The sequence below is a fragment of the Hypanus sabinus genome, chromosome 8, assembly GCF_030144855.1.
Source record: "Hypanus sabinus isolate sHypSab1 chromosome 8, sHypSab1.hap1, whole genome shotgun sequence".
Classification (NCBI taxonomy): Eukaryota; Metazoa; Chordata; class Chondrichthyes; order Myliobatiformes; family Dasyatidae; genus Hypanus; species Hypanus sabinus.
The window spans coordinates 132,940,288-132,966,672 of NC_082713.1; the positions used below are offsets into that span (position 1 = coordinate 132,940,288).

The window sequence follows — 26,385 nt, forward strand, 5'->3', positions numbered from 1 at the left end:
CACACTCAAAACCTTTACGTTTTTGTCGCCTTCAATTGTGCCTTTGATCAAGTTAATCTGCTCTTTTTAATGGTCCAAATTCAAGTCCTACCCTCTCTCTTTTTGTTGCCAAAGTAGCTCTGAAAGACCGTTTCTCCCCCCTTCTCCTCCTTCCTGCCTCTGTGTCCCTTTGGATAATAGGGCGATGCAAATCGTGCCACAGGCAAGAAAAAAGAGAAGGGAGGCTGTTGTACGCGTCCGGGTGGTGGCGAAGAGACGGAGCTTCGGATAAGGCACGGAAATGTTTGCGTGTCGAAGCTGCGCACCCGGGCCGTGGCCTTGCGCACCCTCGGAGCTGTCCTGTACAGCGGCTGGCGGAGAGAAGCCGTGGCCGGCTGGAAAGTGACGGCACGGCCGCTGTTTGCCCTGCACCTTGGCGGCGCCCTACCCTCCCGCAGACACCTGGTCCTCCGTCCCATCTCCGGCCGGCTGCTGTTGGGCTTGGGATCCCACCGCCGGCTCCCTGCGCTCCCGGAGCCGGCCAGGAAAAGGGGGTGGCCGCACGGGCGGCCTTTTCCAAACTTTAGCCGGCCGCGATAGCACTGGCATCGGCGAGGACGCGCACCGAGGGCCGGGGACAGTGCTGGTAAAGTTTCCGGTGGGGCGGCGCTGGGTTTTCTCTTTTAAGAAAGCGAAACACTCCCGTAGCGGCGGAGGAGCGCCCGGACCCGTGTTCCCTTCTCACAACCCGCCGGTTTACGGTTGCGCCACACGGCCCGGCCCGTCTGTGTGGAGCACGGGCATCAGCCGACTTTTGCCTGTTGTCCCCCACCCTGAGTCAGCACCCCCTCAACACGACCCCACACCCCGTCTCCCTTGTCAACCCTACCCAAATCCCACCTCCCTTCCCAGCACGATCTGACACCTCTCCTCCCTGCCGAACGCGATTGACGCCACCTCTCTCCCCAGGACGACCCCATCCCGCGCCTCTCTCCCCTTTCCCCAGGCATCTCCAGCACAGTTCATCTCTCCAACATCTTTCAGTTTTCCATTCCCTCCCCTTAAACCCTCACCCTTCACCTCTCCCCGCCCAATACGTCACCCCTCGGACCTTTTCATTCTCTCACAAACACCTCTAACCCCACCGTTTCCGTGACACAGCATTAAACGTGCCTCTGGTTGAAAGGCCACTTAGATGCCCATCTAAGAGAATCCCATTTGTCCCGTTCCCCTGAAACCTTTCCCATCCAAAACAATCTCCACATACACCTAATTCTACATATTTACACCCCATTTCTCCACCTTCGCTATCCTACTCTATCCTTCTGTTCACCTCAATGCTTTACACCTGACCTTGTCCTAACACTACCTGATGCTTTTTTCATCAATTTTGTCTCCCCACACCTAGTGTCGAACATTCTGCCATTTCGCTGTTGAACCACCTCAGCTGTCATGGTCTGTAACACTCCAGGTCTTACCCCCATTTTCTCATCTGCCTCCCTGTCCTTGAACCCTTATCTCCTGCCACAACTGTGTCCAACTCCCTTTCCACTTCCCCTGCACCCCACATTTCCTTCTCTCCTGGCCTTGACACCTCTGGATTGGAATCACTCTGCTTTCAACCTGCACCATCCTTGGCCATGACCCATTCCTCCAGCTCCTCCCGATCCTTGGCACCCTCTTTGATCTCCGGTGTCCTCAAAACTCTTCCAACTCTGCTTTCTACCCCCTCTCGCCCCCACTCATTCACTGCTCCTTCCTCCAATCTCCAGTCTCATACCCAGGATGTTGGCAGGCCTCTCTTCTCCCCTGAACACACCATTGTAGCACTTACTTCCCGTCTCTTCAGCTTTCACCTTCCCTATCCATGCCTTTCCTCCAGCCCACAATCAGTGACCTTCTCTCTCCAATGCCTCTTTCCAAAACCCTTCCAAAAAATGTCCACATCTTTCCTGTCTCCCCAACCTGGATCAGTATCTAGCCGGTTCTGTGCACAAAATTTCTCCATTTCTGCATCAGCTACCTACTTTCATCTCCTATTTTCCCTGACCTTCAATCCATAAACTCCATTCAATCCCAACTCTCGTCATTCCAACATCACTCAGTTCCTCTTCTCCATGAACTGCATTTGCCCTCCCCTTTCACACTGATTTTCTTTCATGCTGTCGTTGCTCCAAAACTGATCTCCTGATCCCTGCTGCTCTGCCTCGCCATCACCCCTAAAGCCCTTTTTGCAGCAGCACTGCAGAGACCCCCCCCATCTATTCCCCCTGCTGTGGCCCCCTCCTGTCCCCTTTGTGCCCATATTTCTCCTTCCATTCCCCCCCAGTTGCTTCCTACCTACACTCCCTCCTCCTCATTCATGTCAGCTCCAGTCCCACCATAACCTGTGTTGCATCCAAATGTTGTGGTGCCTATATAAATGGGTGAGGTAATTTTCTAGAGGAAATATGGGTGCTGTTGTACAGCGTTGGCTGTGGCGTCGAGGTTGTTGGACCAGGACAGGTTCTTGATGCTCACTCTTGAGTGCTTGCTTTCTGATAACCAAATTTTGATTGGCTCGCTGTCATATGATAGGTGTGGACACTGAATTCCTAAATTGCACTCTGGAATATTTTAATAAGCAATGCATTATAATCCATTTAATTCAGGAAGCAATATGTGTGTGTAGTTTTCAGGAATTAAACTGGGTGTTCCAAAAACGTTCTTGTGGTTGTCATCATAATTTAGTGAGTTACAGCATGCTTGTGGGTAAAGATCAATTTAAGAAGAGGGTAAAGATTCGATATTAGGATAAGGTCAAGTTTTTCTTAATAATTTTTTGTAATTTTAACAAAAGTGTATTGGGAACAGCGGCCTGAAAGTCATTCTTGAAGCAATGGTGTGTGTTTGAGGGTTCAGGGTATACATATTGTCACGGAGAAAGGGTCGGACTCATTATCCGGAGGGAAGTTTGTATCAGATACTGTCCATATACACCATGAAAGACTGAAAGGCAATTGTAGGAGAATGAAAGAAGGTATGGAATGTGTTGGCATGTAATATTAAAGAAAATTCATAAAGACCTTACAAGCATAGAAGTGGACGATAGCAAAGGAAAGAATAAAACCTGCCAGGAATTACTGCGGTAACCAGTGTGGGTGGACAGATCACAGTTGTAGTTAACGCATACTCTGCAGGAGAAGTGGGTAATACTGATGTCATAACCAAGCAAACAGTGGGAAGTGTTAGTTCAGATAACCGTAGTCAAAGTATGAATGGGTTTACCATCTTTGAAGATGGATAAATCACTGGGCTGGAAGAAATATATCTTCGGTCTTTTTGTAAGATTCGGAGGAAATTATGGAGGTTCTCCCAGAAACATTTCATTCTCAGAAGCAGTGCCAGTGGGTTAGAGGATCGCAAATGTTACACCACTGTTTAAACAGGGAGGAGCAAGATAAATCAAGCAAGGGCAAGCTATTCAGTTTACCTCTGGTAGTGGGGAAATTATTGAAACCTTCAGTTAGAAAGGCCCAGATGAATTAAGGAGAAACAACGTGGCTGTCCCTTTGTCAAGGAAAGTTTTTTTGGTCTGACTAACCTAGTCACAGAATTGTATGGCAGGGATATAGGCCATTTGGTCCTCTTAAGTCATGATGGGCCAGTCTGTATTTAATCTCAGCTTCCAGTACTTGACATATTGCCTTTTTTACCTCAGTAGCTCAAGAAATCACCTAGTAATTTCTTAAATGTAGTCAGTGACTTCACTTCTACTCCTTCTAAGGTAGTGTGTTCCAAGGAGTTACCCCTCTCCAGATGAAAAAAGGCCCTCCTCAGATCCCCTCTAAATCTCTTATCCCATTCCCTAAATCCAAGTCTTATCTGCCTGTCTTGCGGGGAATAGTTTCTTGCAGTCTATGCTACCTATTTTCATATATACCTAAATCGCGTCCTTTCTTAACCTCCTCTGCTGCAGGAAAACAGAGCAACCTCTCCAGTCTCTCCTCCTGACTAAAACGCTCCATCCCAGGTGAATCTCCTCTGCACCCTCTCCAGGACTAGCATGGTTTTCCTATGGTGAGTGAGACTTACCTTTTTTTGTGGGGGTTAAAACGTGGATTGATAAGGGTGGTATATTTGACATAATCCACGTAGATTTTAGCAAGGCTTTTGAGAAGTGCTCCATGTGACAATCTGGTCAAACAGACCAAGGGACAGCTGTAGATTTTTATCCTGAAGTGGCCTAAACCAGGAAAGCAGGGTTATGGTTGATGGATATTTTACTGACTAAGGCTGTTACCAGTGTGCTACCACAGGGCTCACACAAGCCCGTTGCTCTTAATGATGTAGTTTTCAGATTTGGACTTAAATGTAGTGGACGTGATAACAGAAATTTGCAGGCAGTAGAAATACTTGATGTGATTGTTAGCACAGAGCAGGTGTTCATACCGCAGTAAGGTACACATGTTTGCGTCAGATGGGCAGAAAAATGTTAAGTAGAATTTAATCCAAGGAAGTGAAGTCATACTTTTGGATGGTGCAACAGGAAGGGACTATGCAAGCCGAAACCAAGCATTACAGACTGGCGTGGCTTGTCATTAAAGGGTGGCTAGTGCTGTAGTTGGAAAATGACTTGAAGAGTACAGCTCAGAAACAGGCCAATTGGCCCACAGTGTTGTGATGGAACAGCTAAAAAGCAAATCAAAAGCAGCCAAACACTAATCTCTCCCACCTACATTAGAACACAAAGTGGTAAGAGATGTTGGTGATTTGCACCCCTGAGTGAATGGCAGGATACTGGGTGGTGCAACGAAGCAGGATGACCCTGCAGCTTTGTCTTCAGATTCAGTTAAGAATTGGTTAAAATGATGTGTAATGTTTTCCATTAATGAAGGTCAGAACAGTGAGGTTATGCTGGAACTTCGTACAACACCTGTTAGGCCACAGCTTAAATATGTGGACAGTTCTGACCCTGATCTTACAAAATAGGGTTGTGCTAGAAAGGACATTTACAAATATGTTGCTAGGACTGGTTTGTGCTGGACATGTGGAAAGATCTGTTAAGATTGGCTTGTTTTTCTGTGGAATGTAGGAAGCTGGTGGAAGACTTAACATGGGTGTTTTAAAATTAAGAAACCTATGTAGAATAAATTGAGGGATTTTACTTTCTTTAGATGAGGGGTTGAGGGAAGGCAGATAGGGAAATGTTTAACCACCTAGAGAACTCCGAAGATCGAAGAGTGCCTGAAAAGGTGAAGGAAGGGCACCTCATTGCTTGAGTGTTGGACGTGACCTGTTGGGTAACATACAGATAAGCTGAAAGGTGTGACCAGGCTGGCTAGCTTTCTTTACTGTGGAAATATAATGGATTGAATGACAAGCTTTGCCTCATAAATTCTACATAGTTCTTGCTCCTTGTGCAGTGTTCCATTGGCTGTGTACCATCTTCTTGCCTACTGTTCTCTGAGCCACTCCTTCCCTGCAAACCCCCTCCCAGCTATTCCCTCCTTTCTTTCTTCTTGGATCACTCTCTCTGCCCTGTCCAGTTAGCTCCCGTCGTGCCCTAGTCTGATCGTTCATTCCTCCTTTCAAGTCCTTGTGTGTACGTTAATCTTCCTCTCATGGCATTTCCCAGCCATCCCACCCTCCCAACTGCTCCATTTCCCTTGATTTTTCCCTTTCTCTCTTACCCCTTCCCTCACAATCTCCCCTCAGCCCTTTTCTCACTTTCCAGTCCTCTAATGCTCCCTCCCAATCCTCCCTCTGTCCTGATCATCATTTAGCACATGCCTTCCAACTCTTTCTTCCCCTCCTAATCCTCTGCTACCCTCCCAACCCAGACACTCCTTCCCTCCCTCCAAAACATTTATTCTCCGTATTTTTTCCTGACCCTGCACCCTTTCAATCTGATGTTCCATCCATTCCCTCCATCCCTTCATTCTTCCCATCCTTCTGCAAAAATTGCACAATCTCTTCCAATACCCTCAATCCTTCTCTCCCTCATTCCACTCATTCCTTTGACAACTCACTCTCTCTATCCATTACTTCTACTCCTCCTTCCCAACATTTTCTTCACTCCTTTTGCATCTCCATCCCCTACTAGCACTCTGTTACCTTCATTGCTTCTTACCCATACTCCTTTCCTATGCTCCCCCCACCCACGCATCCTTCTCAAGCCACCCTCCCACGCTCCAAGCCACTCCCAGATCCCCAATCCTTTGCACTCTTTCCCTCCTTCCTTTTGTACCCTTTAATCCCCTGAACTCCGCCCTTTCCTTCCTCACCTGCACCTACCCCCTTCCTTCCTCCCATTCCACTCCTCTGTTCTACTTTCCCCTCCATCGCCCCTCCTCCCCCTCCCTCGATTTCTCCCTCCTAACCACGCCCACCCTCTTCTGGCTCTGTCCACTTGGTTCCTGCCTTGTTTGCAGGAACAAACACCTTTACTTACTTTGGCCTTCTAAGGGAGTGTCCATAAATTGGACATTTAGAACCTGGGACAGCCTGGAATATGATGGCTGATCACATGGCTGCCAGGAGGAGGCGCTGTAGGAAAATGGCAAACCTCAATGGCAGCGTGTCCTGGCAAATGACAGCCGTGAAAGGGAGGAAACATTGGTGACAATTTCAACCATAAGTTCAGCGGTTAATACCTTCTTGGCTGCTCCCCAAGGCTTGACAGAAACCACCTGCCATGAATGAATTCGACTTACCTTTTGTGATCTCAATATTACTGGCTACACAACTGGCCACCCAGGTACACAGTGTCCTTTTTGTAGCCCACAACTGTCTGCATCGAGCTGAGCTGTTTTCGGATAGTTGCAATCATGGCATCAGCCCAGCAATCTTCATAGTTCTCCCTAACCATACAAAAAAAAACAGGACTGCTGCAAGAAACCTGAAGTAAAAGGCAGGGAATATTCAGGAGATTAGGCAGTTTCTGTGGCAGTAGGAACATTTCTTTTGAGCTGTTGATCTGAAACTTGAACCTTGTTTCTCTTATCACAGATGTTGCCTGAACGGAATGTTTTCAGTATCTTCAATATTTTATTACATATTCAATCTTTCTGTTCCCTTTTGTAGAGTGTAGAAAGACGTCATTGACACTTCTCTCAGTTGGTATCTAAATGCTTTTCATGGGTTTTACCAGGTCCACTTGGATACAGATTTGGCCCAAATAAAGACTAGTAAGACGAATTCAATGAACGCTGTAACTTTTGACATTAAAGTTGCATCAAAAATCTCTGGTATATTGTCTGGCCAAAAGATGATGGATTCTGGTCATTTGAGGTCTGTCATGACATCTTCTCCCTCCCCCGCACTTTCATGACTTGGCTGCAATAGTCTCGCAAGACAAAATCTTTAGCACCCATCATTGATTCATCAGCTACCTTCCCTTTTAAGATCAGATGAGATTGTCCACAGATGAATGCACCCTGTTCATTTCCCAATGTAAACGCTCAGGAAAAGGATGAACCTTTAGAAAAATAGAAAAGACTTTTGGGAGTTTAGATACAAGTTTGCATGCTGCCTGCTTTTTGGACTATTCTTGTGTCATAGTATTTAAGAAAGAGATCCAACTAAACCCTAGTTGGTGATGCCTCCTGAAATTTTCTGTGTTTCATTCCCCACACTTGCCAACATTCAGGCCTGGACTGCTAAGTATCAAGAGTCACATGCACCACTCTTGTGGCAGACAGTGATGATCTCCAGCAAGGGTCCAACCCACTCTTGTTGGCTTTGTGTTACATAATCTCAAATGCGCGGAGTTTGTCGTTCACTGGAAGCTGATTGGTTCACTTGACTAAATATTGCAGTTAATGGTCGCTCCAAAGGCTAGTGTTGGTCCTAGTGTGTCATGTTTTGGCTGTCCAAAATCCTCTCGCACCTAAAGACACACAGGATCTGGATTACATGGTTTGACTTGATTGAATATGGTTTTTTTTTTGCAGAGAGGATCCAAGGTTATGGACATATATTAAAGGCAATAAAAATCTTTCTTGAAAGTCAAAGAATTTTTATTGAGGTACATCAAGCCAAATGAAAAAAGATGAGTGTGAAAATTTTTTTTATTGAATAAATTGCTGGTGTGTAAAGAGGAAGACCCAGTTAAAACTTGTAAAATGTGAAGAGATATCAGACGATGTATTTTGCGCATCAGATGCTGGGTAAAGTGCTCTGAATCATTGAAAATGCATTTTGGATGCATCACTCAATGGAGGAAGCAAATTGCCAAATGGCATTTCGAATTCTGAGGGCAGTTCTGATGATTGGTTGATATGAGAGGGATTTTTTTTTCAGGCTAGAGGAAAGCTTTGTTGTTCACGTTTCATGCATTCAGGAAAGGGCTATGGAATTGGTCCTCAGATGGTTTAATGTATTCTGATTCAGATGAAAACATATTTCGAATTTTAGGAAGTATGGTAGGTATTAGAAACATAGAAAGCCTACAGCACAATACAGGCCCTTCGGCCCACAAAGCTGAGCCGAACATGTCCTTACCTTAGAACTACCTAGGATTACCCATAGCCCTCTATTTTTCTAAGCTCCATGTAGCCACCCAGGAGTCTCTTAAAAGACCCTATCGTTTCCGCCTCCACCACCGCTGGCAGCCCATTCCACGCACTCACCACTCTCTGGGTAAAAAACATGCCCCTGAAATCTCCTCTGTACCTACTCTGTATCTGATTACTGGCAAGGCCAGCGTTAGTTTCCCATTCCCTTATCAGCGCGGTGATCTGCTGCCTTACTGGTGTTGCCATGTGAAGGTATTGGATAGGGAATGCCTTTAGACAGGGAATTTCAGGATTTAGATCTAGTGATGATACACATTCAGGAGTCACTTTATTAGGTACATCTGCTTAATGCAAATATCTAATCTGCCAACCATGGCAGCCACTCGGTACATTGGAAGCATGCGGATGTGTTTGGAGTAGCAGCAGCAGAGCACACCAGCTTCCACTCCTGTACCTAATAAAGTGGCCACTGCACGTACGCTGTGCTGACGTGTTTTGTGGGGATAGTGTGCAACTCAATGGGGAATCAAATCTACGAATGGTAGGCTGCCATTGAATCAGATTTGTTATCACTGTCAAAAGCTGTGAAGCAGCGTCAGGGCAGTGTAAGACGTAAAAATAAATTACAAAATCAGTGCGAAAGATGGGTGAGAAGGCAGTACTCATGGGTTCAGAGGTCTAATTGTGGAGGGGAGAAAGCGGCTCTTGAAGGTGGGTCTTTGGGCTCCTTTCCGATGGTAGTAACACGAAGAGAGAGTGTCTGACGTTGAGGCTTTTAATGATCGATGCTGCCTTCTTGCGGCGCCACCTCTTGAGAATGTCCTTGATGGTGTGGAGGGCTGGGCTCATGATGGAGCGGGCTGAGTCTCTGCCCTCTGAAGCCTCTTGTGGTTCTGTGCATTGAAGGCTCCGCACCAGGAGGTGACGCAGCCAGTCGGAATGCTCTCCATCATCCGTCGAGAAAATTGCGGGGGTCTTTGGTGACGTACTGAATCTCCCCAAACTCTTAATACAATATGGCCACAAGCGTGCCTTGTGTTGGGTCTGTGGTATACCCTGTGGATTGCTGCTACTATGTGCTTGTGCTGAAGTGAATGAACGTCTGTGGACGGGGTCTCAGTAAAGTTAACTGCTATGTCCTACATGATGTTGAACCTCTTGAGTCTTCATCCAGACAAGTAGAGTGTCCATCACACTCCTGACTTGAGCCTTGTAGATAAACTGCTGTCCAGCTCCTGGTCAGATACTGACGGTGAGATATTCAGTAATGAGAAGGACATCGTTTTGAGTGTTGCATTGTCTTCCTTTGCGATCAGTATGATTCCAACCACTGGCGGCTTTTCCCCTGACTCCAATTTAGCCAGGGCTCCTTTGGGCCACACTCGATCAAATTCTGCCTTGACCTTGCTTTCCGTTCACCTCTGGAGTGCAACTCTTTCTCCACCTTTCAGCCGGAGCTCACTGCATCCTTCCAAGTGATGTTGTGACAGTGGCATTTATGTGGCTGGTTGAGTTTAGTTTCTTGTCGGTGGTGACTCATGGATGTTAACGTTCAATCTCAGTGATGGTAATGCCATCAAATGTCATGGGTCAGTGGTTAATCTGTCTTTTGTTTAGGTAACATGTTGCTTTCCAATTGTCATTCAATGTTACCAGCGTCTCATTGTGTACAGAAAGAGACTGTCCATTTACTGAGATGTTGAAGATGTTGTAGTCATCAGCAAACAGAACCTCTGACATGTTTTAAGAAAAGCCATTGGTGAAGCAGCCGAGGCTGCACGGTGAAGAAATTCCAGTAATGTTAAGGAGTCATTGACTGCCAAAAACCAGGAGCTTCTTCCTGCGCTCAAGCCTGATACCAACCATTGGGGTGATATCCTCATTGTCGTCCACTGGCTTTGTATTTCACTTGGCCAAATATTGCCTTGATGCCATTTCATTCTCGCCTCCAGATTTTTGGTCCATATTCAGACGGATTTTGTACTGGAGTTAAGTGGTGTTGCGGGAATAGGGTTGAGAGGGAAATTAAATCAGTCATAGTCCAATGGCAGAGCAGACTTGATGGGTCAAATGGTTGATAATTGAAAGTACACTCATTAGCTGGATTTAGTTTGTTGTACTTTTTGTGTGATGGAATCACTGGTAATTGTCCACATTGTTAGGTAGGTACCGCTGTTTTTTACTACTGGATCAGCTTGTTTAGAGGTGAGGCTTGTTATGGAATACAAATAATAAATGCTATGGAATGGGATGTTATCTACACATGCACAATTGACATTAACGTTGCGGTTTCTAAGATTCTGTAGTGCTTTTACTTCATTAAAATACATTAGAGAAAATTATTCCTATAGATGGTGCTATGATACAGTCTTTGATTGTTAAGGCTGTTACACTATGTGACGTATAGTTGATTTTATATTGGAGGTCTGTCTTCCACTTGTGTATTTGGTTACTGGGTTCTCACATATTAGTTAATAGTTTGTAAGAAGTTTTCATCCAACTGATGAAACCCAAAAATGAGGATGGATCAGAGTTGCAAAATCAAAGAATTATGTATTTCATAATTACATGATTAAAATTAGTGTTGTTTTTTTGTGTTCTTTAATGTCTTCATTACAGTTTTTTAATTGAAGGTTTCAACATTTGCCAAATGCTCAGGCGTGAACCTGATATTTCTGCCCCCCCTTTTCCTCTAGAGAGTCGTGAGCTAAATCTGGATTGTGCACATGTGATGTGTGTGACTTTCTAAGGTACATCATTATCATTGCTTTAATTGTACTGATGGAATATTTGATTTATTGCTCTAGCAATATTTTCCTGTGGTTTTTTTTTCATTAAATACTTGTTAAAGGTAAAGTCATAAGTTTCAAGTTTGAAGCACAATATAGAAAGAGCTTATTGTGTTGGTAGATATATTTGCTTGAGGAAGGAACATTGCACACTTCCTCAATTAAAACACGAGCTTTTGCTTTGATCTGTATATGAGAGGGTATTCAGCTGGTGGCATAGAGAGATGTTTTATGTCTTACAAAAGTTAGGGTTTGGCAAACATTTATTTATTTTGCCTGTTTCTTGTTGATGGGTGGTACAATGACAATGCAAACGGCCAGATAGAAAGGCACACAAGTTACAATTGTTACATAACACTAATTGAAAGGAAAACACAGGAGCTGGGATAACATGTCAGCTTCGTTCTACGTTACTCACTTATGACAAAGTGGAGTAATAACTTGTGCTGTTTGAGTCCTTATACATACATCCTGTAATGGATTACGTAGATAAGCAAAGAATGCTTCATCAAATAATATATTTACAATATTTCTCCAATATTACTGAAATATTAAATACACTCCACTCCTCCCTGTTTAGCCATAAATCTCAATATAAAATGCATCTCAATTCAGATATATAACAGAGTGCTCTCTAGATTTTATATTGTATAATTATGTTATATAGTACAACTAGTATGTAGGCATACACAAATTTTAAATTGTCCCGTTCAGGCCTAAAGATTTAATTGCTGTGTAGGGTTTCTTTCTCTTGTGGGATAACATCTTTTCTAACGGGGGTCACTCTGCTTGGCAAGTGAGATGTGACTGTGAAACAATCTCAGGTTCAGGAATCTCTTCGGTGGTGCTCGTAGGAATTGAACCTGGGACTGAAGGAAGTGCTTCTGACTGCTTTGGACACCCTTCTCTACTGTAAAAGTTGACTCTGCTCTCCTCAACTGAAAGCTGTGTCAACTCCAGATGTCTTGACACACGATCTCAACTGTACAGGGCAGTGGTCCAGCTCTGTCCTTAATCTTTCCAAGTACCTGCTTTTGATCATCTCTGTAGTTCCTCACCAGGACTGCTTGTCCAGGAGTGAAACATCGAACCTCCTTGTTTGAGGAGGTCTCAATGTGTCTCAGCTGTTTGTCCTGCGTACTCCTCAGGAGACTGGGTTTGAGGAGATCCAAGTGTGAGTGGAAAGGACAACCCAGGAACAGCACAGCTGGGGAGTTGTAGGTTGTGGAGTGTGCTGCACTGCGACATGCCAAGAGGAAATTGGTGAGCTTCTGATCCACTTTCAGTGTAGTCTGTTCGACTGACGTTGCAGGCAGTGTGTTTTGTAGACTTTGGACAAATCTTTCCACCAAGGCATTTCTAGCTGGGTGGTATGGTGCAGATCTAATTGTCTCATCCTATTCATATTTAGGAATGACTGAAACTGCTCCCCTGCAAACCATGGTCGGTTGTCATTGATTAAGTGTTCTAGAACACCAGTCCTTGCAGAGGCTTCTCAATATGTTGACAATGTGCGAGACTGTAGTGGAGGCTATTGGAAACAATTCTGGTCACTTTGTAGCTGTATCCACTATCACCAAGAAATTTGTACCCATGAGCAGTCTGGGCAAAATCCCCATGAATCCTCTGCCAGGGCAGTGCAGACCATTCCCAGGGATGGAGAGGTGCTGCTCTTGGTGTCTTCTGGATGTGTCGTCATCCCAAACATGGCTCCAAGCTTTGTCTGGATAGATCAACAAATCAAGCTGCTTGCCAACGCTTTCATTTTAACCAGACCTAGATAACTGGCATGTAGCTCCTCCAACAAGTTCATCCCGGTGTTGGTAAAAATGATGGAGCTGGAATTTTTTTACTGCATATTCTGATTGTGGACTTCAGGAAGGGTAAGACGAAGGAACACACACCAACCCTCATAGAGGGATCAGAAGTGGAGAGAGTGAGCAGTTTCAAGTTCCTGGGTGTCAAGATCTCTGAGGACCTAACCTGGTCCCAACATATCGATGCAGCTATATAGAAGGCAAGACAGCGACTATACTTAATTTGGAGTTTGTAAAGATTTGGTATGTCAACAAAAACACTCAGAAACTTCTATAGATGTACCATCGAGAGCATTCTGACAGGCTGCATCACTGTCTGGTATGGGGGGGGGGGTGTGGGGGCTATAGCACAGAACCGGAAGAATCTTCAGAGGATTGTAAATTTAGTCGGCTCCATCTTTGGTACTAGCCTACAAAGTACCCAGGACATCTTTAGGGTGTGGTATCTCAGAAAGGCAGCATCCTTTATTAAGGACCCCCAGCACCCAGAGATGCCCTTTTCTCACTGTTGCCATCAGGAAGGAGGTACAGAAGCCTGAAGGCACACACTCAGTGATTCAGGGACAGCTTCTTCCCCTCTGCCATCTGATTCCTAGATTGAACCTGTGAACACTACCTCACTTTTTTAATGTATGTTATTTCTATTTTTTGCATGATTTTTAATCTATTCCATATACATATCCTGTAATTGATTTACTTATTATCATTTTCTTCAATAATATGTATTGCATTGAACTGCTGCTGCTAAGTTAACAAATTTCAACGTCACATGCCAGTGGTAATAAATCTGATTCAGCCATTTTTGGTGCTGTATAGTCCTGATACAGTGTGGGGTCTTTTCTGGTTTCCTTTTGGATCGTTATCCTCTAATAGGGAGACATTCGATTTGCATTAGGGCGAATATGTCGAGAGGAATACCTCTCATAAGTGTTTCAGTTATTTTTCCAAGTGTAAACAGAACAATCTATCACATTTCCAACACAAACGAGAGAATCTGAAGATGCTGGAAGTCCAAACGATGCACACACAATGCTGGAGGAACTCAGCAGGCCAGGCAGCACCTATGGGAAAGAGTAAACAGTCGACGTTTTGGGCCGAGACTCTTCAGCAGGATCCGAAATGTGACTGTACTCTTCTCCATAGATGCTGCCTGAGTTCCTCCAGCATTTTGCTTGGATCACATTTCCATGATTAGTTGTCCTCTTCAACTTGATCTTGTAACTGTGTCCTCCATGAAACAGAGCCCCTCTCTGCATGTGTGCTGCTGCTGTTAGTGTAATACCCTTCTGTGGATTGAAAATGGACACTAGTGATTGATTATAAGTAATGGGGCTAAACTCTCCCACATAAGTACTGGTTGAAATATTTTCCACCCCAAACCAAACTCAAGGCTTCTCTGTCAATCTGTGTATAACTTTTCTCTGCAATGATGTGGAAACAAGATGCAAAGGCTACATCCATCACTCACAACGTGACGTGACCAGCTGTATACCATTATGTGAGGCATCAAGGGCAAGCTTCACTGGACAATGTGGGTCTTAATGTGTGAGTATAGTGTTTGATGCCATCATTTCCTTTATCTTTTTGGAAAGCAACCTAGCACTGCTTTGTCTGTTGCCAGCCCTTTGCGATCTGTAGCAATGTGTTCAAGGGGTGGATCACAGTAGTCAGGTTTGGCAGCAAGTTGTTATAGTAAATGACAAATCCTAAAAAGGACCACAACTGTAACACTTTGACCTTGGAGTATCCACCACTGCTTGAATTTTCTCAGCACACTTGTATAAATGCTTGTGTGTCAATGGTGTGACCACAGTAAGTGATGCTTGGTTTAAAGAATTCACATTTGTGGCATTGTGCTGAGCCCATAATTTCCAATCTTTTTGAAACATTCTTGGGATTTTGGAGATGTTCCTTGTCATCCTCACCAGTAACAATGATGTCATCCAGGTAACACTGTGCCTGGGCAGCCTTGCAGTATCTGGACCAAGGCTTCTGACAGAGTGTTGGTGCAGATGCTACTCCATAAGCAAGCTTATTATAATGATGAAGCCCTTTGTGAGTCCTTATAGTGGACTTTTAAGGATACACTTTGGACTCTTCTATCTCTCTCTCTAGATTGGCCTCAGCTAAGTCCAGTTTGCTGAAGTTTTTCCTTCCAGAAAGGTTTGCAAAGGTGTCCTCAATCCTGGCCAGAGGGTATTGATCTACTTGCAGTACTGGGCTGATGTTGACCTTAAAATTACCATGGATCCTAGCAGACCCATTCTTCTTGGCTTCTGGGACCACTTGCATTGCTCATGGGCTCCACTCAACCTTGCAAAGAATCCCTTCTGCCTCCATGCAATCTAGCTCACTGGCTACTTTATCACAGATGGTATAAGGAACTAGATGGGCTTTGTAAAACTTGGATGTGGCATTTTCAATTAACAGCATTGAATTGTTTTGACTTTATTTTGTACATCCTTCACATACACAAGGGTTAAAAATCTTTGTTACATCTCCATCTCAATGTGCAAATTATCGTAATTTTTTAATAAATAGTATATACAGCACAACAGTCAGTATAACATAGAAATACAATTGTGTCAGCGTGAATTAATCAGTCTGATAGCCTGGAAGAAGCTGTCCCAGAGCCTGTTGGTCCTGACTTTTATGCTGTGGTACCATATTCCGGATGGTAACAGCTGGAACAGTTTGTGGTTGGGGTGACTCGGGTCCTCAATGATCCTTTGCTGAACTTCTTCAACCGTCTAAAGGGGCACCGTCATACTTTTTTTCACTAGACAGCCGGAATGTACAGACCACGTGAGATCCTCAGTGATGTGGATGCCAAGGAGCTTAAAGCTGTTCACCCTCTCAACCACAGATCCATTGTTGTCATATTACCCTTGATATGTTTGAGTTTTCCAATGCCATCCTTGAACCTCGCTCTGGCATCATCCAGTGCCTTAATTTACTTTCGGTTGACTATTATTCAGGATGTGTGGATCTCCAATCAAGTTGTAGTTGTCTCAGCCACAATGCTGCTCCTCGTGTTTTTACCACATAAGCCCAATGTAGCTCGCTGATTGTTGTATTTCACTGTTACAAATGTCATTCCCAGAGGAGTCCTCTTTTCTTCAGCAAGTTCTAAGTTAGATACAACTTAGTATCTTTGAAATGCCATTTTACGTAATGACTGAAACAGCCAAGCCAGTGTCCAATTCTGTTTTAATTAATTTGCCATTCACTTTTGGTGTAAGCCATATTGTTTTTCTCTTGTTAGTTTTCACATTATAAAATCTCAAGGCTACCCCAATCTGTATCACTCTCATCATTGTCAGATTTCCCAATAATAGCATGCAGATTTGTGATCCTTTTGAAACTGCCGGTTGACTTCCCCTTACAGACCACTTTTGCTTGTATGTGTTTATTGTATTTTCTGCAGTTTCACCGTCATTGGTCTGGTGTATGTGAGCCCCTGCCATGACGGTAACACAGTGTATTTGGCCAGGCAGGTTTCTGTTTAAACATTGCAATTTTATTCACACTCACTTTCATTCCTGACTGCAACTCAGTTGCATCTCTGGCTGTTGTTTCCATCGATACTACTATTTCAACTGCTCTTTTAAATATTCAGTTAGCAGTTAGCAGTCATTTTTGAATGTTTTTTTGTAAGATTATGGAAACTAAGTGATCTTTTGCTGCATCATCAAGCACATCACCAAACTTTCTAGTCTTGGGCAATTTCTTCAATTCAGCCATATACGCTGAAATGGACTGCCCCTTCCTTGTGTTTCCACTTATGAAGCCCAAAGCATTCTGCAATCAGAAAAGGTTTCAGTTCTAACTGTTCCTGCATTACTTTCATGATATCAGCAAAGTTCACTTCAGCTGCTTTGGTTGAAATAGTCAAACTGTATGCTTTTCCACCTGTTACACTCAGCAAACCAGGCACTCTGTTTCACTGGCTGTTTCATTTACTACAAAATACTGTTCAATATGTCCACTATACATCACCCAGTTGTCTGTTGTGCATCTATCTGGTTCATTTTGGTAGGGCAGAATATAGTATTAATGTTAAGACTCTTGGCAGTGTGGAGGATCTGAGGGATCTTGGGGTCTGAGTCCATAGGACGCTCAAAGCAGCTGCGCAGGTTGACTCTGTGGTTAAGAAGGCATATGGTGTATTGGCCTTCATCAATCGTGGAATTCTATTTAGGGGCTGAGAGGTAATGTTGCAGCTATATAGGACCCTGGTCAGACCCCACTTGGAGTACTGTGCTCAATTCTGGTCATCTCACTACAGGAAGGATGTGGAACCCATAGAAAGGGTGCAGAGGAGATTTACAAGGATGTTGCCTGGATTGGGGAGCATGCCTTATGAGAATAAGTTGAGTGAACTTGGCCTTTTCTCCTTGGAGTGACAGAGGATGAGAGGTGACCTGATAGAGGTGTACAAGATAATGAGAGGCATTGATCGTGTGGATAGTCAAAGGCTTTTTCCCAGGGCTGAAATGGCTGCTACAAGAGGACACAGGTTTAAGGTGCTGGGGAGTAGGTACAGAGGAGATGTCAGAGGTAAGTTTTTTTTACTCAGAGAATGGTGAGTGGGTGAAATGGGCTGTCAGCAATAGTGGTGGAGGCGGATATGATAGGGTCTTTTAAGAGACTTTTAGATAGGTACATGGAGCTTAGTAAAATGGAGGGCTATAGGCAAGTTCGGCACAACTTTGTGGGCTGAAGAGCCTGTATTGTGCTGTAGGTTTTCTGTGCTTCTGTCCTTTCTCATGTAGTCCGCCATTTCAACTTTTTATTTGTTCATTATTACTAGCCCTGGTACTCACTGTATATGAACCTGTGAATTTGTCAGTTTCAGCCTTTTCTTTTAAACTTGACTGTCTCTCTCCTTTCTGAAGAAACATGCTCTGTTTTTTTTTAAAGACTCGAGTGTCTTTCTCCTCTTCCCGAAGAAAAATGTGCTGCGTTTCAACGGGTGGGTTGCCACCTTGGGTTTTGTTTTATAACTACCTCGTCACCACTGTTATGTTTTATAATTTTAAAACATAAAATGAATTAAAAGAAAAACACCAGAGCTGGGAATGCTGTGTCTGCTTCATTGTACTTTAGTGAGGCGCTGACTTATGATGTAGTGGCGTAATGACATAAACCATTCACGTACTGTTACGTATAACCCGTAATGAATTGTGTGAACAAAGAAAAAAATGGTTAATCGAATAATTTAGTTGCAATATGACTCCAATATTACATACACTACAAGAAGAGTTTTCAAATGTATGGACCAGAGAGGTAAAATGATGGGCATCAAGGAAAGAAATAAAAAGGAAAATAATCATTCATTGATAAAATGTTGGAAAGCGTTCCAGTTTACAACTGGTACACTCTGTGTGTATTTGTTCAATTATAAAAAGTTCAGAAGGGAATAATATGATGATAAAGAACAGAGAAAATCTGGTTAATGATGTTGGATTTATAAGCTGATGGGAAGAGTGATAGCAGGGGAGAGGTGAAGGGGAGACCAAATATTCTCATGCCTCTTGTAGACAGGATACAGTTGGCAGGTACTATTGAGGCAGCAGGTTAATGATTGAGGGGAGAGGCAAGTTTTATCAGCCACTGAGGTTCACCGGCTTCAAACTTGAGTCAATAGGGGTTCTTTTCTCTAACATGTGGCCCAAGAAAGTCTAGCAATCTCTTGTAAGGTTGCAGACAGCATTAGTTCGAGGACATCCCTTTCCGTCTAGCAGCTTGTTGTGGTAAAGATTGCTAACAAGCAAACCAGTACATCTCTTACAAACTGGTTTGTTCTGTCAGATGAGGTTTATAAGGGAAATTATACATTGTGATTTGGTTTGGGTGGAAGAATCAACCTTTCATCAATTCACTTGTTCCTTGATTGTAGAGGAGGCAGCAGCACAGTCTCTTGTGGAAGAGGGCTGCATCTCCATCTGCAACTCTAGGATCTTCCGTGTTAAGACCATTGGCAAGGTTGTCCTTGAGTTGATGTTAGTTTCATGGTTTAAAGATAGGAAAGAGCACCAGTTTAACCTGCAGCAAGCAAATCTAACCAATTCAAATTTTCTTTCTTTACTAAATAAAATAAGGAAAATATGTTCAATGAATATTAAGTTAAATACAAACCGTATAACTGCATCAGAAATCGATGTTTAAAAGGAACAGGCTGCAGGTGGTGCTGCTAGACGTGTTAATGTGTGTTCTTGATAATTACTTCATATACAACAGGGAGACTGGGTAAATAATTGGCACTACTTCAGCACCTTGACCATTTAGCTTGAGGAATGTTATTTAACTTTTCATGTGTGCTCGTCTAAGCAAGGTGGAGTGAGAGATGGAACAGTCGCAATGGTCGAAAATGCAAAAAAACTGATTAGACCTGTTTGTGTAGAGAATTGTATTTAGGTTGCAAAACTTTTCACTGTTTTCTGGTTCTGTGTTATTTACGTAGATTTACAGCAGACTGATCCTTTTGTGTCTTTTTGAACGAGTGGAAACAGCTGTGTCAGAATGATCAGGATGAAGTGATGTCAACATAAAGTCATTAGGAAGGAAGGGTTAGATTGAACTTTGAGTAAATTAAAAGGTCAGCACAACATCGTGGGCTGGGGGACCTGCACTGTACCGTAAGTTTCCATGTTCTGACAACCCGAGAGAATAAATTTCATTTGATTAAAAGACTTAACATAACTCTATACCTATTCTGGCTACAAGTATGAAAGTGATGGCCCATAATTTTGTGTCACCAATGAACCGCTGACCTTATCATCCAGTCTGCCTATATTTGATCTGGCAGTAACATTTTTTCCTGAAGGTGGTTTCAACCTCGTTACTGAGCTTCTGCACTGTGGCAGGGCCTTCTGAGTGTGAAACTGGTTGTAGGTGAGTGTAAATCTGGTTATAAGTGGGAGCTGGTGTAAAACTGGTTGTAGGTGAGTGTGAAACTGGTTGTAGGTGAGTGTAAAACTGGTTGTAGGTGAGTGTGAAACTGGTTGTAGGTGAGTGTAAAACTGGTTGTAGGTGAGTGTGAAACTGGTTGTAGGTGGGAGCTGGTGTGAAACTGGTTGTAGGTGAGTGTAAAACTGGTTGTAGGTGAGTGTGAAACTGGTTGTAGGTGGGAGGGAGCTGGTGCACAGTAAAGGCTGAGTTATTCTTGTGCGTTGCATCTACGCAGTAGGTGTCGTGTACCCTATACCGTACCTACGCTGTGCCCTACGCCATAGGGTGACGTGCACCTCTCTAGAAAAGTTACTCACGCATTGCGGCGATGAAGACTGCAACAACTGTGATTGGTCCGCTTGGTAGCATCGCATTTCCTCCTACACGTTTCCGGTTGCTTCTTCTCCACCATGTCTGTAGGCTGTGCGTACACCGATACAAAGTAGATGAACCAAATCGTCAAATCTACCTGCTGACATGTGAAAATGTTTGAAATGCATTGCCTCGTCCATGTCTCTCACAAAGAAACTCAATCGAGTGGCATAGAAACCCCACTGCCAACTAGTGTTTTGGCGCACATCAATGCATGCTCACTACGGCGTAGAGTGATGCAGAAGTGAAAATCAGGGCTACGGCATAGGCTGTGGTATAGCCCATACACACAAGTATAAATCAGCCTTAACAAGGCCATATACAACTGACAGCCAACCAAACCCTACTTTCTCGCTCAGGGGTCAGCAACCTTTTTTGCACTGCGAACCAGTTTAATATTAACAATATTCTTGCGGACCGGCCAATGGGAGGGGTGGGGGAGTGTGGGGTGGGGGTGTTCATCACAACCGGAATATAGGTGATAAGTCAACTATAAGTCATCATATAAGTGGCTAGTACACTCAATTTCGTTTCTAAAAGGGTTTATGTAACATTTAATATTGAACACACAGCGCATTTTTCTTCTTATGAACATAAAAAATCATTGCAACACACCAATATTGCTGAATCAGTGGGAGCCTTGTGGGCTTGTTTCCCTGCAACAAGACGGTCCCATCGAGTAGTGATAGGAGACAGCAATACTTGAAGGGGGTTCCTTATGTCCAGTCTATTCTGCAATTTAGTTTTAGTGGCTCTCAGCACTTGCTTCTGTCCCACTTGCTCATATTTTTTCAGCTCAGAAAACTCAACGGGTTTGTCTTTAAGTGCAGGGTGCTTTGATTCAAGGTGCTGAAGCAGTTTTGAGGGCTTCATTGCCTCAGTAGACAGCCTCCGGGCCCAAACTCCAGCCTCTCGCCCACCACCAGACGCCTTGGCTAAGTGCAGCTGGTCGTGGGTGGGGTGAAGGGACAAGGTAAGGGTCAGAGGTCCCCATCCCAGGGCCGCGGCAGTCGCAGTCTGGAGAGAGCGACAGAGCGAGGAGTGTGACAGGGTGTGTGCCCGCCCTGCTTGCAGGTAGGTAGGATCTATCAGCCGACAAAAGTTTGGCTCGAGGGATGACTTTCAGTAGATCACAGCGAGGTAGCTGCTCTGCCAATTATGAAACCCTGAGCCCGAATTAGGTTGTCTATGAATATTTTAGCACCGGGTTCCCCACGAACCCAGTTGAGCGCGAAACAGGTTTAAACGTAGTGCCGATCTGTCCGTGCTTCAGACCAGTAGCAACAGCACTTCTCGCTGGCAGCATGAGGCGGCCAGTTACCTGAGGCCAATTAGTGATCCCTGGCGCTAGGGTATCACTGCGTTTAGCCGATTGATGTCCTCACATGGGTAATGACCTCACGTGTGTTCAAGTTCAACAGTGAGTGTGACAGGGAATGAGGAAATGCAGCTGACTCATATCGTTTCATATCGCCAAATCATATCGTTTCCTTGCGGCCCAGTAGCACATACTTTGCGGGCTGGTAGTTGGGGACCACAGTTCTAGCTTAACGGACTGTCAACACTTTCAAAATATTGTGAATGTTTCTGACATTTGAAAGCATTTGCAACAAAATACAAGCTATCAAAACACTGCAGATTTAAAATAGGGGAGAAACCCTCAGAGTATTGATGATGAACAGAGGATGTGCAGACCAGCTAGCAGATGTTCTCACTGACATCTTCATCATCTCCCTGAGCAGCACCACCATTCCAACGTGCTTCAAGGCTGCCACCATTGTCCCCTTGCCGAAGAAGTCTTCAGTGTCCTGCCACAACTACTACAGTCCCGTTGCACTCACACCCATCATCATGAAGTGTTTCGAGAGGCTCGTCATGAGGCACATCAAGACCCTGCTGCCCCCCTCACTGGACCCCCTGTAGTTTGCGTACCGTCCCAACCGCTCAACAGATGACGCCATTGCCACCACCCTCCACCTGGCCCTAACCCACCTGGACAAAAAAGACACATATGTTTGGATGCAGTTCATAGAATTTAGTACAGCATTCAACACAGTCATCCCTCAGAAACTGATTGGAAAGCTGAGCCTATTGGGCCTGAACACCTCCCTCTGCAACTGGATCCTAGACTTCCTGACTGGGAGATCGCAGTCAGTCTGGATCAGGAGCAGCATTTCCAACACCATCACACTGAGCACGGGGGCCCCCCAGGGCTGTGTGCTCAGTCCACTGCTGTTCACTCTGCTGACCCGCAACTGTGCTGCAACACTCAGCTCGAACCATATCATCAAGTTCGCCGATGACACCACTGTGGTGGGTCTCATCAGCAAGAACGACGAGTCAGCATACAGAGAGGAGGTGCAGCGGCTAACGGACTGGTGCAGAGCCAACAACCTGTCTCTTAATGTGAACAAAACAAAAGAGATGGTTATTGACTTCAGGAGGGCACAGAGCGACCACTCCCCACTGAACATGGATGGCTCCTCAGTAGAGATTGTAAAGAGCACCAAATTTCTTGGTGTTCACCTGGCGGAGAATCTCACCTGGTCCCTCAACACCAGCTCCATAGCAAAGAAAGCCCAGCAGTGTCTCTACTTTTTGCGAAGGCTGAGGAAAGTCCATCTCCCACCCCCAATCCTCATCACATTCTACAGGGGTTGTATTGAGAGCGTCCTGAGCAGCTGCATCACTGCCTGGTTCAGAAATTGTACCATCTCAGATTGCAAGACCCTGCAGCAGATAGTGAGGTCAGCTGAGAAGATCATTGGGGTCTCTCTTCCCGCCATCACGGACATTTACACCACACGCTGCATCCACAAAGGAAACAGCATTATGAAGGACCCTATGCACCCCTCATACAATCTCTTCTCCCTCCTGCCGTCTGGGAAAAGGCTCCGAAGCATTTGGATTCTCACGACCAGACTATGTAACAGTTTCTTTCCCCAAGCTCAATACCCAGAGCCTGGACTGACGCCTTGCCCTACTGTCCTGTTTATTATTTATTGTAATGCCGGTACTGTTTTTGTGCACTTTATGCTGTTCAGTGTAGGTCTGTAGTCTTGTGTAGCTTTCTCTGTGTTTTGTTATTACATAGTTCAGTCTAGTTTTTGTACTGTGTCATGTAAACCATGGTCCTGAAAAACGTTGTCTCATTTTTACTCTGCACTCTATCAGCAGTTATGGTCGAAATGACAGTAAAAGTTGACTTGACTTGACTTGACTTGAAGAGTATATAATGATACAAGTAAATCAGATTTATCTACTAAGTCTTTCCTATTGCTCTTCATTAAAATTGATGAAGATGCCTTTCTTGAACCAGCTCCTACATGGAGAAAGATCTGGCACTGCATTCACTAACACAAGTCATGGGCTAATGCTATTAAGCAAGGGGTCCGTGGACCCCAGGTTGGGAACCCCTGTGCTAGACTGAATTGGAATGATAGTGTTCTGGAAGTTCAGAAGTTGTGTCATCAGAGATATAGGTAGCAATCCATCCTTGCTGCCGGGGGAGAGAAGGGGGAAATGTTAGATTTTCTCTGGGAAATCCTGGCCAGTATTCCATTTATAGCATTATGCTGGAGTGCCATTTTGCAAGTCAGAGCAACAAGTTGGCCATGTTTTGCAGTGGAATGAAGTGTGCAGTAAATATAATATTGCTTTTAAAGCTTGCCTACTGTGGGTTCGAAGCATTGAGCGTAAAATTTTATCTCATTGTAATGTTCTAAATTTAAGGCTGAAATTGATTTTGCAACCGGGAAGAATTATAACAACAAACCCAAATGATGAGATGATAATAGCTTATAAGAACAAAATTCTTCTCCAGATACTACCTGAGGATCTAGGTACTTACAGCATTTTTTGGTTTAGATTTCTGGAAACTACTGTGTTCTCCATCGCAGTTTCCACTGCCCCACTTGTTGAGCATTTAAAACATTTTATATACTGGCACTTCCCTTTGACTATTTCTGCACCTTGTTAGTCTCACTGGCTTTACAGCAAGCTTTAATGCATCCTTCAAATTCAAAAAGAGTTGGGCGTTACAGTGGGTAGAGTTGCTACCTCACACTCCATTTCAGTCCTGATCACAGGTGCCAAACATATGGAGTCTGCACATTCTCCCTGAGATCGCACGAGTTTCTGCCAGGAGATCTGCTTTCCTCTCACACCCCTATGAATTGTGAGTTGGTACTGTATATTGCCCCTGGTGTATGTCTGGGGGCATATTGGAGGTGGGGAAGGGGTGTGTATGGGGTTGACAATTAATGGCTCTGTGGGAAGATTGAAACAGGATTTCTTTAGATGTGTGCTTGATGGTCCGTGTGCCCTCTTTGGGATTAAGGATCTGGTTCCATGCTGTCACTAATTAATTCCTTTCCTGCGCGAGTCCAGGAGTTGGTACTAAAGCATCACTTTGGAGTTAAAGAATTTAATGGAAAGAAGTAAGCCTGAAATCTTGCATTTTCATGGCATAAAAAAATAAACGAAGTAACCTTATTTTTAAAGTTTTTTGGTTCTGATCTTAAAACATGCAAGCTGAAGGTATGGACTGTAAATCTGTGTGGTGTGTCTCTCTCCCCCTCCCCCCTCTCTACCCCCTCTCTACCCCCTCTCTCCCCCCTCTCTCCCCCCTCTCTCCCCCCTCTCTCCCCCCTCTCTCCCCCCTCTCTCCCCCCTCTCTCCCCCCTCTCTCCCCCTCTCTCCCCCCTCTCTCCCCCCTCTCTCCCCCCTCTCTCCCCCTCTCTCCCCCTCTCTCCCCCTCTCTCCCCCTCTCTCCCCCTCTCTCCCCCTCTCTCCCCCTCTCTCTCCCCCCTCTCTCTCCCCCCTCTCTCTCCCCCCTCTCTCTCCCCCCTCTCTCTCCCCCCTCTCTCTCCCCCCTCTCTCTCCCCCCTCTCTCTCCCCCCTCTCTCTCCCCCCTCTCTCTCCCCCCTCTCTCTCCCCCCTCTCTCTCCCCCCTCTCTCTCCCCCCTCTCTCTCCCCCCTCTCTCTCCCCCCTCTCTCTCCCTCCTCTCTCTCCCCCTCTCTCTCTCCCCCTCTCTCTCCCCCTCTCTCTCCCCCTCTCTCTCCCCCTCTCTCTCCCCCTCTCTCTCCCCCTCTCTCTCCCCCTCTCTCTCCCCCTCTCTCTCCCCCTCTCTCCCCCCCTCTCTCTCTCCCCCCTCTCTCTCTCCCCCCTCTCTCTCCCCCTCTCTCTCCCCCTCTCTCTCCCCCTCTCTCTCCCCCTCTCTCTCCCCCTCTCTCCCCCCTCTCTCTCTCCCCCCTCTCTCTCTCCCCCCTCTCTCTCCCCACCCTCTCTCTCCCCCCTCTCTCTCCCCCCTCTCTCTCCCCCCTCTCTCTCCCCCCTCTCTCTCCCCCCTCTCTCTCCCCCCTCTCTCTCCCCCCTCTCTCTCCCTCCTCTCTCTCCCCCCTCTCTCTCCCCCCTCTCTCCCCCTCTCTCTCCCCCTCTCTCTCCCCCTCTCTCTCCCCCTCTCTCTCCCCCTCTCTCTCCCCCTCTCTCTCCCCCTCTCTCTCCCCCTCTCTCCCCCCTCTCTCTCTCCCCCCTCTCTCTCTCCCCCCTCTCTCTCCCCCTCTCTCTCCCCCTCTCTCTCCCCCTCTCTCTCCCCCTCTCTCTCCCCCTCTCTCTCCCCCTCTCTCCCCCCTCTCTCTCTCCCCCCTCTCTCTCTCCCCCCTCTCTCTCCCCACCCTCTCTCTCCCCACCCTCTCTCTCCCCACCCTCTCTCTCCCCACCCTCTCTCTCCCCACCCTCTCTCTCCCCACCCTCTCTCTCCCCCCCCCACTCCCTTAATGAAGCATTAATTTTCCAACCTGGTTCAAATTTTCAGTCTGACTTGGTGCATATAACACAACACAAGGAATTATCCATGTCTTCTTCAGACTTTGTCTTTGATATCAGCTGAGTCTTGAACATCCATCGCATGTGTGCAGAAGTATGTCTTCAGATCAGATAATTTTGCAGAGCATTTTATAGGTTCAGAGCCATAC

At 45.3% G+C, this 26,385-nt stretch overlaps 2 protein-coding genes across 4 annotated transcripts in view; one reads left to right on the plus strand and one right to left on the minus strand.

Moving 5' to 3' along the window:
• Positions 1-26,385, minus strand: part of LOC132397674 (uncharacterized) — a 42,914-nt gene that overhangs the window by 2,559 nt on the left and 13,970 nt on the right. The window contains exon 2 of the mRNA XM_059976442.1: positions 306-659. Coding sequence (XP_059832425.1) covers positions 306-659 — 354 coding nt within the window. The remainder of the gene's footprint in view (positions 1-305; positions 660-26,385) is intronic.
• znf800a (zinc finger protein 800a) overlaps positions 1-26,385 on the plus strand; it is a 137,907-nt gene that overhangs the window by 1,266 nt on the left and 110,256 nt on the right. Inside the window, exons 1-2 of one of the 3 annotated variants that reach the window (XM_059977890.1) lie at positions 399-625; positions 3,938-4,038. The exons of 1 other annotated variant lie outside the window; for it this stretch is intronic. The gene's annotated coding sequence lies outside the window, so the exon portion shown is untranslated. Of the gene's footprint in view, positions 1-398; positions 626-3,937; positions 4,039-26,385 lie in introns of those variants that run through there. One more of the 3 variants, XM_059977889.1, reaches the window with a different exon arrangement.